At 42.8% G+C, this 13,652-nt stretch overlaps 1 protein-coding gene across 1 annotated transcript in view; it reads left to right on the forward strand.

Annotated features, from left to right (window-relative positions):
- PTPRG (protein tyrosine phosphatase receptor type G) overlaps positions 1-8,789 on the forward strand; it is a 410,439-nt gene extending 401,650 nt beyond the window's left edge. The window contains exons 29-30 of the mRNA XM_064519114.1: positions 1,842-1,977; positions 3,572-8,789. Of these exons, the coding sequence (XP_064375184.1) occupies positions 1,842-1,977; positions 3,572-3,718 (283 nt within the window). The 3' untranslated portion in view covers positions 3,719-8,789. The remainder of the gene's footprint in view (positions 1-1,841; positions 1,978-3,571) is intronic.
- Positions 8,790-13,652: the final 4,863 nt, after the last annotated feature.

Genomic DNA, 13,652 nt, shown 5'->3' on the forward strand with positions numbered 1-13,652 from the left:
TTTGGGTAGTTTGAAGTGAGGATTTGCTACTCTTGCAGTATTTAAGATTATGTTTTACAAAATTAGAACCATTATTGATTTGGGCATTTCATGCTAGACCAAAAAAAAAAAAATCAGAATTGCATTTCTAACAGTGCTGAGTCATTCTTTCTGTAAATTGCTTTTTTGGTTTATTTGTCATATTCAATGGGTTTTATTTTTATAGTCACATAATGTGGGTTCTGCTTTTCATTGGAGTCTAAGCAAATGTAGCTGAAAATGAAAATTTCCCTTTACTATATGCAACAACTATATCACATAATCCACTAATAATTACAACTGCAGATTAATTCCAGATATATGGATTTGCAAATACTAAATGCATGTGGTATTTAGGAAGTGCATGGTGGGATGACTTGATAACAAAACACTTCAAAGAAGTACGTTCAGAAATTCCAGCTAGAAACAATTGTACTGAATACTGCCAACTTAAAGTCAAGTATTTTAAATATAATTGCCCATATGTAGGCAACTAGACAAAGATTTGTTGCATGATTTGCAGAGAGAAAAGCATTCAGATGGTTGGGAGGTGGAGGCAAGCAGCCTCAGTAAAAAACAGGGCATTAGGCCCTCAGTGGCATTTAGATGTCCCCCATCAGGCCACACGCATCAGGCAGAGCCCGCGTTGTCCATATCAGATGATGTGTGTGTAGCTCTGCAAGAGCTCTGCCTCTTCTTCTTGGACTTTCCATCAGGTAGAAGAACAGTGATCCATTGTGATCGGATTTCTGTTTCCCATTTCTAGGCAAACTGAGTTTGCAAAAATCGTATGAAATCAAGGCAGCCTATGTCTTGATTTCCACAGAAATCTTGTAAAAATACTAGTGGTAACCTTATTATACCAGATGGCATTGCAGTACTCGCTGATCATTTAAGTTTTCATGCCCAGTTCTCCAGTTTAGAAAGCAAGTCGGCACCAATGCCCCTTCCATGGATGGGGACATTTAGATGCAGTCCTGCTCCAGGTCACAGAGCAGAGCCATAGCAAAGCCAGGACAAGAGTTCAGTGTCCTGAGGACCAGGAGAACAGTATAACCGTGGCTTCTCAGAAGCAGTTATGAGCCCCTGTTGCTTGGGATCTTTTATCAGGTGCCCCACAGCTGCACTTGTGATTCAAGCATACCCACAGGGTTCTGGATTTAGCTGCAGCAAGATTTTTGTCTGACCACTATCTCAAGGACATGTGCGTCATTCTCGTGACAAATAACCATTGCTCAGGTTCTTATTAAATGACAGCATGGCTCAACTTATCAGAATCTGTAATGTCTCTTGGGTACCCGACTCAGGAACGTTGCATTTTGCCCATGAATCAGACCTAAGGAAGACTTTGAGATGCGTCCCATTTACTCATGAGCAGCTCATGTCTGTGTCAGTTTTATATAATTGTCAGACGTGGAGGAAGAGGCAAAGTCTCATTTCTTTGTAATAGTTTGTGCTTTGCTTGAGCTCCCACTAATGAATTGTAAAATACGCTCAGCTATAACGCAGATGCTTTCAGTACATGTGAAACCTGACTCCAGGAGCGTACTCTCCAAGCTGGGTATTTTTAAATGGCTCGCGTTATTTTGCTGCTCCAGTTCTTTCTATTGAAAACTGCAGATATCCTGAGGTGACTCGTATACCACCAAATTTCTTTTTTAAATTAAAATGACTAAAACTTAGCTAGCATAAAACAGAGCTTTTAATAGATATAAAGATGAGCTGCAGTAATCAAATAAGACTATATTGACGTTTTCATGGCTGTGTGTCAAGGTACCCTGGTTTGTTTGTGAGTACCTTATCACTGTGGTCTGGTTTTGCAGGTATGGAGCTGTGTCGGCAGGAACGCTGTGTGCCCTTACCACTCTGTCCCAGCAGCTGGAGAATGAAAATGCTGTTGATGTTTTCCAGGTGGCAAAGATGATAAATCTTATGCGGCCTGGAGTATTTACAGACATTGTAAGTCTTTAAATGGAATATAAATTGGTAGTTTGCAATGTTTTTGTCTGAGACAAAAAGCATGAACTAAAAACACATACAGCTTTGTGTACGTTATGAAGCCTTATTGCTTCTGTTATGAAGCAGAAGTTGCATTTGGGCTTTTTTTTGTATTGTTGTCATATTTATACACCTCAAACCCCCACAGTCTCTGATGTGCAGTTAAGCTTATTTCTCATACAGTTAGGCCTTTGTGTGGACAGCCTGGGCCTTTCAGCTTGTCACCATCTCCCTGCCAGTCATGTAAGTTAAGATCTGCTATTTGAACCTGGCTTATTTTGGTCTCAAGCAGTGCAGGTAGAGCTGAAGGGGGAAGTAATGCTTCAACAGGAGCCTCTGTGTGCAGAGAGCAGCACCTTTTCCCCTGTGTGCGTTGCACTGCCTGCACTAGGGGACAAGCCAGGGCTCGGATACCATCCTGCACTCATCTGTGTTGTTTCAGCATTAGTCCCGTCTCTAGTACAGTTTTGACCCCACTTCCATTCTCCTAGAAAATGTCCAAGCAGGCTGAGGGCACAGTATGGGCCAGGGGCAGAAAGGGGACCTGCCCCTTCCCTCTTTCTCGACCTGCCGATGCTATTTATAATCATCTCTAGACAAAGCCTTGGATTTAAGAAGCTGTAAATGGCTCCTTGTGCTGTCCTCATCCCTCCTCTTAGGATTTAAGCTAGCACCTGATTTAGCATATTTACGTATTCAGAACCTATATGTGCAAAAGCGATAAAGGTACTGGCACACTGATTTCATTATATAAAATGATTGTACATATAGCATACATTACTATTTAAAATCAACTCGATAATGGAATAGAGAGGGACATAGTGGCACTGGAAGTATGCTATTCTTGCTGGAAGGCTAGCATAGTGACTTTTTAGGTTTATTGCAACATGCCGTTTGGTTTCTTGTGTTGCATACAAGGTGCACTTTGGGCCCTTCTGCAGTATCCTTATAATGTCAGTGGAAAGACTTCTTTTCTCTTCAGTGGGCAGTGGATCAGGAATAAAATAATCTACCGAAAACTGGAGGTTTGGGGTGACAATGTTAAACTAGATTAATGTAGGTAATTACTCTCTAAATATTCTTCCTCGCTCTATGTATGCTTGTAGTAATGACGCATTTTATTCTCTACAAAATGAAAAAGAACGATGCTTCGTATTCTGTTACATCTTCGTGCCTCCATGGAGAAGCAACTTCTATTTGCTATGCCCTCAGGAAACGGGGAGAGTGTAATTTATCTAGATGCTGTAATTTACTGACATCAGTGGTGTCCGCATGGGGAAAGCAACAGGAGGAAAGTAAATATTCTGTGAGCAATATGAAGACTTGGCATCTTGACTGTGAAGCATGTGTTTCTGAGTATTCTCCATTACTGTATTTCTCTACCATGTCAGATGGCTGCTTTGGTGCTGTTGATACTAACATCCTGGAACATTTTGTATGAAATGTTTTTTTTCTTTCTACAAGTATCCGTGACCTAGCCTGGGAATGCCAAATTTAAGTGCTGCTCACTCACATATCCTGAAAGGTTTGCAATGATCTGTCCTTTCTTTTGCAGGAACAGTACCAGTTTCTTTATAAGGCAATGCTAAGCTTGGTCAGCACTAAGGAAAATGGAAATGGTCCCATGACACTGGACAAAAACGGTGCTGTGATGGCCAGTGATGAGTCGGATCCCGCGGAAAGCATGGAGTCTCTTGTCTAATTGGAAACCTGGAAAGGCACTTAATTTGTAGAACTTCTGAAGACTGAGCGAACTTTTTTGAGGCCTTTTTTGCCAGACTCTAGGTTATACAATAACCCAATTACTTTTTTACACTGATAAAAGTTTTGATATTTATTTTTTGCCATTTTATGTCTTAATGGTATCCTACTGAGCATTTGCACCTCTGTTTATTTCACACAGTGAAACGCAATTTTATCTAGTTTGCACTATATGATCAGTGTTACTGCCTATAATATTCTAATACAAAACAAGCCCTGATGTGACATTCCATGACAACAAACATCCGCTTTTTTGTTTCGTTTAAATGCAGTGAAGTTTTGCTAACTACAGTGACCCTCAAATCTTAGATCTCAAATGCTAGGCCAGGTGGATTCTTTCCATGACAGATACTGTACCCCTTCATACCATATTTATTATTTTAATGATCACGTCACAGTTTTGGTAACTGTATTCTGTATTCCAGTGGAGTGGATGAGCAAAGTTCATCCTTTCTTGACAAAATGTGGCAGGTGATTTTTAGCTACAATGAAGATGTAACAGCCTTGTGGAGCTGAAACAATTGTTTCTGTATTGTTTCAAATTACTGTTTTGTACACTCACAGGCCTAAGACTTGCTTCACATAGAATATATAAATAACATACAATATAAATATAAATTAGATGCAATTCGTATGTGGGACACATTTACAGGTTTCGAATTTACAGCTCCAAAGTTTCCCCAGTTATTCAGGAAAAATGTCAATTTTAGTCTGTAAGCAGAAGAAAGTGCTTTGTTTTTATTTTCGTCAGAGCCAATACAGTGAGAAATCTACTACAATCCAAAATCAGACCTGTTTTCAGATATATTGAAGGTAGCAATATTTTACATTACTAAGCTATTCAATATTTTAAACACATTAATTTCCTTACTATTTCTTGAACATGACCTCACACCTAATGGTATGTTACATGATGACAGGCGTTTCTTAATTTCATAACTGTTAGATGCCATTTTTACAGGTGTGTAATTTTCATACTTTAGTGCTAAAACATAAAGTACTGATCCATATTTACTGGTGAAGCAAACTAATAAAAAAACTACCTATAAAGTTACATTCTCCCTCTTTTTTTTGCCAAACTAATCGTTTAGCACAAGCCTATTTATTCTGTTTTCCCTCCCACACCAATGATATGGTTTTCCCCAGATTATCTAAATAATTCAGTTATTGTTTGGAGCATTTAAGTATACATCCTCATTGGCTCCCTTTTTCCTTTGTATTTGGTCGCAATTCAACGAAGGTCCATCCCTATTTAACAGAAGAAGTAAGCACATACTTAACTCTCCTGCGAGTTAAAGCTAACTGTGTCCTTCATAGCTCTGCTGAATAGGGAGAGGTTATTGAATCTGCCTTGAAAAGGAAATGTGTTATTTCAACCATTCTGATGTTCGGTATACAGTTAAAGGCACTATCCTTTATATATGGCATTATTTTCTTTTCTTTTCGATTGCAGCTGCACAAAACATGCATTGTAATTTTTCAAAACTTGTCCAAATGCTACAGCATATTTTTCATTTAAATGTAAAACTGTTAATTTCTGCTGCCTGTCCAGTCTTTCTGAAATGGAGACATTTGGCAAGGCAAAACCCACTTCTTTTTTGGGAGGGGAGGGCAGGGAGGAAGCTTAGCCGAGCGGAGGGAATCGTGTGCGTTTGCGCACGGAGGAAAGCTGCAAGGGAGCGGTTTGACATTCCCCGGAGCAGGTGTTTGGGGCCAGAGCCTCACGAGGTACGAGCTGAAACGGCCTCGTCGAGAGCGGTGGAGCTATGCAAACTGGTATGTGCTGATATCTGGTCTTTTATTTTTAACGAGGGAAAGGCTTCCTAAAGTATTTAAGAGTTCGTGGTTACCTTTTACTTACCAGTTCGTTTAATCCCTTGATACAAGTGATCCAAATAACTGCTAATGCTGAACAGTGTAATACAGCCGTGGTTTCTGTAAGGAAATCCCATGCCCAGCGCCAGCTAGTCTGAATAAAAAATGTGCAAAATGCTTCGAAAGAATGCTTTGTAGCTTGCAGCCCCTTTGCCTTGGGACGCCCCAGCACCGAGGAGCGAGCCAGCGTAGTGCGAGGTAGGAGGTCAGACCAGCTGCCCAGTCATGACACCCCAGAAGCAGTTAAGTTTCCAAGAACCACGGTCTGCGAGGGCCCGAAGGTTTGGCAGTGGGTCTGCTGGCCGCTGTGCACCGGTGCCCAGGCGCCGGTGCCCCATGGCTAGAGCGATCCCAGCCTGGGCAGTGCCAGCGCGTAGCACAGAGGGATTCTGCTGGATTTGATCAGTTCGGTCTGGAGAAGTGAAGTTCCTGGGGAGATGCAGGGAGAAGGAAAGAAGTCATAGTTTTTCATTTCAGTGGCTTGATGGAAGATACCTGTGCCTCATGACACACTGCCTGACTAGCCTTGGTTTAATTCCTTGTCTTCTCACAGGTTTTAAAAATCAATGACAGCATGCCATGGGGCTGACCTTTGGTAGATGCTTTGGAAATCCATGCATTTGCATTGGCGTTTTCCCACACCTGAAACGCTTGCTCGGGGCTTGATTCATGGGGAAATAACTTACACTGATGTTCTATGACTTCTCCATGGATTTTTTCTTAAAGGGGATCAAGCCGAGTGTGAAGTCAGATAGCCGATAGATGGTAGTGACGCATTACGGTTGAAGGGGATGAAGCTAGAGATCGCTTGTGAAAGTCAGGATTAAGAGTGCGTAAGAGCCAGATCTATCCTGATGTAAGCAGCTGGCGTTCTGCTTCCTTTACATGGCTTTGCACCTCTTCCCCAGGGCTGAATGAGCCTGTCAGAAGGACTGAACGGGTGTTGAGATCGGCGCTCGCAGAGCTCTGCTGGGATGCTCTCGCGTGGCTGTCGAGCCAAAGTCAAGTCCCACACGCGTTCATCACGGCAAACTGGCACTTCCCTGCTTTTGCCACGCTAACCTCACACATTGCAGCCACTGCTCACCACGCGGTCGGGATGGCTTTCAAGCATCAGAAGTTCTCAAGCAACGTGCAGGCCTGCAAATTAGGAGACCCTAAGTATGGTCCACTGCTGTAAACTGTGAGGCTCAGCCCCAGCCCTGAGGAATAAGGAAATGATGGATTTAAGTGTGCGTGCGTGTGTCTACATTTAGAAAGTAGTGTTTGGCCATGCCCTGCTTGTGTACTCCACCAGCAGACCGTGTGAAAGACACACGAGACTTCTCGGAGTTGAGCCAAAAATTATAACCAAGCTTTCCAAGCGGGAATGTTGGAGAAGTTGAAGTGTCTTAATGTCTAAATTGGTGACGTTGGCAGCCAAATGCCCTAGTCCTACAACCACTCCTGTATGAGAGTAACCTGAGGTAGGCAGGAGGGTCTGGGGGAGCCAGCAGGACTGCTCGGACGTGCAGGCTAGGCGGGCTGGTCCCTTTGCTGGGCCAAGGTCTGAATAACTTTCATTTAAAGCAGCGTTTGTCCTTAGTATTTCACAGTGTCTGCTTCCAAATATGAATTTATGAACAGAAAAAAAACCCCAAATCCTTAAACTACTTGCTGTGTGTGACTGTTTCTGTGCCGTGGTCTGTTCTAGGTTAGTGGAGTCATTTACAGGAGCTGCAGCTTTTCACTTGTTTTTCCGATTTCTGACTGCTTGAATTGTTTGAACCCAGAGCCACATACCCAAACATTAGGCGAATAATCTTTATGACACAGCACAACTGCCTTCTTATTAGTCTTTTTTTTAAGCTGATATATTTTATTTAAAAGCTAAAATATAGATACCAATTCTACCAAAGATACATATTACTAATTCTCAGCAAAACAGAAACAACTTAAAAAAAATTAAAATGTAGTTGTCTTAAAGATTTAGCAGTCTTTCTCCAATTCATGCCTTTTGACATCAAATCCTGTGTTCTGAAGTCTATGTCAAATGGTGCCAGTGAATTTTTATATGAAGGGAAAATGCCTATTTGTTAAGCCACTGCATTGCTTTTCTGCTTTTTTTTCTGTTTTTTTTTTTTTTAAGAGCTGTAATTCAACTGTTACTGTTACCCCTTTGCTCTTCTTCTCTTTGTTGCCAGTCTAACAATGTGAGCTACATTGGCTTGGCTTATCAAAGGAGAAGGCATGCAAAAATAGAGGAGGAGAAGGAACTGTAATGAAGAGATTTGGCCTCTACTTTGTCCTAGCTGTTAAACTGTTTTTAGTGTTTTTGTTAACTATTTGCAAAGGGAAGCATTTTCTACAGAGGATAATTAATTTCAAGAAAAATGTCTTGAGTTTTAAGAATAAACGTCTCCAAAAGAGGAGATAGTCAATTTTATACAATGTCACAACTCTCCAACATTTGGGGTAGTGACTTTTTTTGTTTTGTTAGAGCATTTGAAACTAGCAAGCAGCCATTGTTTCTAAATACCTAAGCGTTCATGTGTACTCATATTTTCTTTTCCCTCATTTTTAAATAGCAAAATCATTAAAACTGTAAATATTTTGTTGCTTGGATAAGCATCTTCTGGGAACTTTGTATCTATGGTATATAATCATAGAATTTTATATTTTCATATAAAGCTAATTTTTTTCTAGTTTCACCTCCTTCCTAGTTCTGTGGTGGCTACGTGACTACATACCTTCTGTGCATCAAGGTAGTGAGACACCATCATCACACTCCAGAAAGATTCCCACACATGTCATTTCTTTGGGGCAGTGATTGTGAAAGTTGGATTTTCTTTGGATTCCATTGTCAGTGTGTGCAATAGGAATTAGACTTAGCCAGTCACTGGATACGTTTGTCTCATCGATCCATTTGGAAAAAAAAAAAATGTGGTGTTTGGTTTTGGGACCGGGTGGGAGGGAGTATTTTGAGGGAGATTTTTGTTTGTTTGTTTTGTTCTGTTTTTCTTTTTTGTTTGGGGTTTTTTTGTAACTTGAATCTTCTTTTTGTTATGTTTAAAACTATATCAAATCATTCTATTATAGTGTTATTTAATATGTAAATTGTATTGCTATACATAAAATAAAGTATGGTTTTTGATGTATTTACAGACCTCCTTCTTATTTGCCTCAAATACACATACAGAACAGATGCACACGTCGGTATTTCATTGTCCCAGGCGTGCAGGAAGAAGGATGAGATCCAAGTCCTGCTTTAATTAGATCTCAAATTTCCAAGCAAACCTCATCTGGGGACTGTCAGTCACTTGACAGTGCAGAGCACCATTCCTTTCTCCTTGTCTCGAGCTATTGGGAAGCTTCCAGTTAACCCCGTTTCCTCACCACAACTGGTCCCCCCACGTCCTTGTGACCCTGTCAAAATCCCTGTGGGAAGGACGGTTGTCTCCGTACAGAATGGGACCTCAGAGCCTGAGCTCTGTTCCCTGCTCCGTTAGGAGTGATGTTCCTGAGATCAAATCCTGGTTTATCACCAGGATGTCTGTCTGGAGGAGCAGGGCCTTTCACCAAGCCCCTGTCACCTGGTTATTTGCCATAACCTGCATCTACTCACTGTTCAACTAACCCTGGGGCTGTGGTAGAGAAGGCAGAAGCGCTCATCTCCGTCTCAGCCAGGCAGGCAGGGACAGATGTTCCGAATCTCGAGACACGGCAGCCAGTCTCCCCCAGGGAGCACATTTCGAAGTCGTACCTAGCTGCATCCTAGCCAAGAGCTGTCATCGAAGCGTGTGCGCGCATTATGCAATCGATGCTCGGTGTTTTGCAACAGAAACTTAATGGCTCCACATATTGCCTTCTGTGTTGATCCTGTGGTGATTGCATGTGTTCCCTTCTTGTTGTTGTTCTTGTGGGAAAACCACTTGGGTTTGCGGATATATTCTTACTTAGATCCGCCACCAGCACTAATGCATTGAGGTGCATCTGCCTCCAGCGTGGGCATTGCAGCCCGTCTAGGCTCACGGTGCCTTCAAAACCAGCCTAGCAGGCAGCTGCCAGTGCAGTACCCCAGCAGTGTTCAGGTCACCACCCTGCACACGAAGAAATCACACCGGTGACTGAAATTGCTTGTCGATATAAAATAGTTGGTTAAAATCAGGTCAGTACAAATAACTCTGCTTTTTTGTGTGTGTTGCTGCATTCTCACCTCTGAGGTCCACGTTTTGCTTGACTGGGGGATAGCGGGAGCCTACGACATCAAGCGTAGGCAGGGAACGTGATTTGTGCGATGCCGCAGCGCTAAGCAGCGTGGCCGGCTGACGCCTGCAAATCCCCTGACGTATACTGAAGGTGCTGCCTCGTGTTGTGGTGTGACAGTATATCCAAATAGCTGCCCAAACGCACCCCCCAGGCAGGCTCCACCGGCCCAGCCGAGTGGGAAGGGTGTGGGGAGGGCAGGGAGCTGCCTCCCCGCCATGGGGCCTGCGGTGGAGGATGCTGCAGCAGCAAAAGCTCAGCTCCCTCTGCGCAGCTTTCAGTCCAGGCTCAGGCTGCCTGGGCCACCCAACAGGGCAGGACAAGGACTACATGAAGAGAAACGGCTGCTGACTCCTGCTCACACGGGGCTGGCAGCCGCACTGCAGCCCAGGCCAGGGGCCATGGGCATGCGGGAAGGCTCCTCGCTCCCATCGTGGGTGCCTGGCCTCCACGGAGAAGCTGGCAGCTCCCGCACACACAGGTAGGTGGGTACGTGAGTCTTCGCAACAACAGCATGAATACAGCATGGGAAAAGAGCTGCTTAAATAAGGGTTGTCCAGAAAGTGCCTGAAAAGCGTAGAGGACAGAAGAAAAGGCAAAGCTTTGGGAAAGCTCATGAATTCTGCACTTGTGCTGTGATGCCTGGCTGATGAGACTCACATCCATTGGAAACACACAGTAAGTAGTTCATTAATACTTTGGCAACACAGATATGATTTACCAGCACTTCCCACTACTAACAATATACCTGAATTAATTGTTGGTATCAGGAGATCCCAGCTTCTTCTGTAATAAATAGCTAATGAGTTCAGCTTTTAAAGCTTCCAGAGGCTGCTAGCAGTAATGTTAAGCAGGCACAAATAATAGAGGCATTTTTATTAAATGGATTCAAATGCCAGAAGGTGTACTTCCGAGACCTTTTGCAACACAAAAATAATTCTGATCCATGGTGTGGTCCCCGTCCCATTACTTAGCCACTCCAAGCTCCATGCAGGGCTTCATGCGCTGATGTGTCACCACCACCTGCTGGCAGTTGCCTTATTGATGACTTGTGGTTTCTGTTTCCCCTGTGCTGCCAATCAATGATGTTTTTGATGTCTTTCTGACTTTGTGATGCTTTAAGAAGCAGCATTTCATAAAGCAATCTTTCCTGACACTGAGTTCAATTAATCTGACAGTCGCTGGGCTTGCTTTTCTTCTCTAAAGTTATCTTATGTCTTGGAATCCTTCTTAGGACTTGATGCCTGCTTTGCAGGTGTTTTATGTTTTTGCATTTTGAAAAGCTTCTGCATTTCAGTGCTAGGTCTCTTAGGGGAGTGGTTTCCAGTATTTCACTGTCTCTCCGTCTATGAGCTATCTCTCTGAGCCTCCTCTATGGCTTGTACTTCTGTCACATCTGATTCTAATCCTGTTGGTCTCATGTCCCATACTCTGGACATCCTTGCATAATATCTAGTCATAAACACTTTGTTCATATATCAAAGGAGCTGTTGAAAGAGAGGGTTTTTGAGTCAACATCAGAAAAAAACTGGAAGGTATGTGTGTTTTGTCTTAGAAGGACATCATTATTGGCTGGAAGCCCAAGGCTTGATGGAAGGGAAAATGGCATAACCCTCCAGCTGCTCTTTTCTGCTGTTTTTATGATCTAAAATGATGCCCCAGCTGATGGATATGGGCCATCAGGCTGTGATTGCACAGGCTCCTATGTAGTACAGATGTTTTCTGCACAGTTTAGGCTCTGTGGGTCCCAGCTTTCTCTGGGTCCATCAGGGGATGACATCAGCATCCAGGAGTAAGTAGAAGAACTTAAAGTTTTTCCTGTGTGTAAATCTGGCCTAGGATGGATTTAAGGCATGTGATGGCTACTTTTGGTACTGTTACAGCAAATGCACTGCCACTCTGGTTGTAGGTACCATGCACATATGGAAGGCAATGTGCAGTCATGCTAGCTGGTGTCACACTGGCCATCACAAGCCAAACCTGGGGAAGCGAGTCACTAAGGCAACAGAGAGAACCCCACCCCAATAAAATCCAAACACTGTAAGAAATCTAGTATACGCTCTTGAAAAATATTTTCCTGTCATAATAGAGAAACTGTGGCTTCTCACCTGTGGATCACACAGACCCACCATCCCTTCCTGCCCCATCTCCATGTGCTGTTATGGAGCATGCTTGTGACAGCTTCAGCAACTGCTTAGGTGGAAATAATAGAAGGGATGTATTTCATATACATTAGCTGTTTTTTAAATAGCGGTGTCAGTAAAATCCAAGAAGAGCCAGCCACATCTGACCAGTCCATTTTCTACTGACTTACACTAATGCCTCAGTGGGCAATTGGCAGGCCATGGGACACAGATGAAGAATTGATAGTCTGATTGAGTAGGAAATCAGCATGCCAATAGCACTTAGAATGAACCTGGGTATATGTTGCCTCTCTCTGCAGAATGACTGGTTTCTTTATCATATTCTGGTTAAATTCTTTTGTTCTGCTTCTCTGTGGTGCATTTGGGCTTCCCTGGCCTCCCCTTGCAGGGTTCCTCCTCTTCACAGGCGTTATGGTACTATAAAGAGGTAATACTGGCAAAATGAGCCCCATTTCATCCCTCCTGTTGGACCACACAGTCACTTATGATGCTACAGTGTGCTGGCATCCTTTCGTTGAAGAGCTTCCTTAAAACAGACTCATAGACAGGAAATACTGGTGACAATCACCACAAATTTGGTAGAATGACATTTAAGGAGGAAAAAAACCCCAAACCCTATTTCAAATAATATGCATTTGGCATATGGCATAGCAAGTTCTGTAGTTCGTCACCAGAGTTCTGAGATGCAGCATGCAGTTTTCCTCTGCAAGAGGGAAGGACAGTAATCCTCTTCAGTTCCTTGCTGAGAAGGAAAAGCAAGGGGAGAGTTGACAAGCTTGACTGCAAGATAAAATGAGATCTTTAGTGCAGGACAAAAATAATGATCTCTTGAAGAAAGCCTGGCTATTTTCTCTCTGCAGAGAGGTTCCTAGTCAGTGCACAAGAGGGAGGGAACGAGAGAGTCCTGCATGTGTTAGAGAAATGAGCAATTTTCTGTAACAAGGTGCTTATCAGGTTTCATCAGCAGGTGACCAAGAATAGAAAACTATAGAAAAACAATAAACCATTAGCTTTGTGAGTTTGGGCTCAGAACTGTTGGATGACCTCTGAGACTAATCCTCGGAACAACACCCTGACTCTATGCAGATGTTTTAACACAGGACGTTGTGAATGGCCATTTGTGCTGGCTGTAGAGACCCTCAGCTTGCCACAGAACATCGTGTGTGTGAAGATGCCAGGGGTACAGCTGTGACCAAAACAAGCTGCTGGCTATTGTAGCTGTAATATAGCAAGCTGTATGAAAATGGGTGACATGGAAGAAAAGGGTTAAGCTATTTTTACTCCATCTAACACTTCACTTAGCTAGTGATGGAAAAGGCTAGCACAATTTGTAACTCACAGAAGAAATGTCCTTGCTTTTGCTTAATATTAGCCTTCAAACTGAAAAATACCATTAGTGGGGGGAACAAAAAATCTGAAAAAACATAAAATTTCGGTAGCTTAGGTTATGGAAGTCTCTGCTTTCTGAATTTTAGTGCTTTAAATAAGCTTCCTGACTACTTAAATCCGATTTTCTAGATAAGCTTTTATTTTGAGCCTGGTAGACATACGTTGTGCCTTTGCCTGAAAGTCTCCTTGTGACCTGTAAAGTGATTGGGTCCTGTGAAATTG

The sequence above is a fragment of the Dromaius novaehollandiae genome, chromosome 12 (genome assembly GCF_036370855.1).
Source record: "Dromaius novaehollandiae isolate bDroNov1 chromosome 12, bDroNov1.hap1, whole genome shotgun sequence".
Lineage (NCBI taxonomy): Eukaryota > Metazoa > Chordata > Aves > Casuariiformes > Dromaiidae > Dromaius > Dromaius novaehollandiae.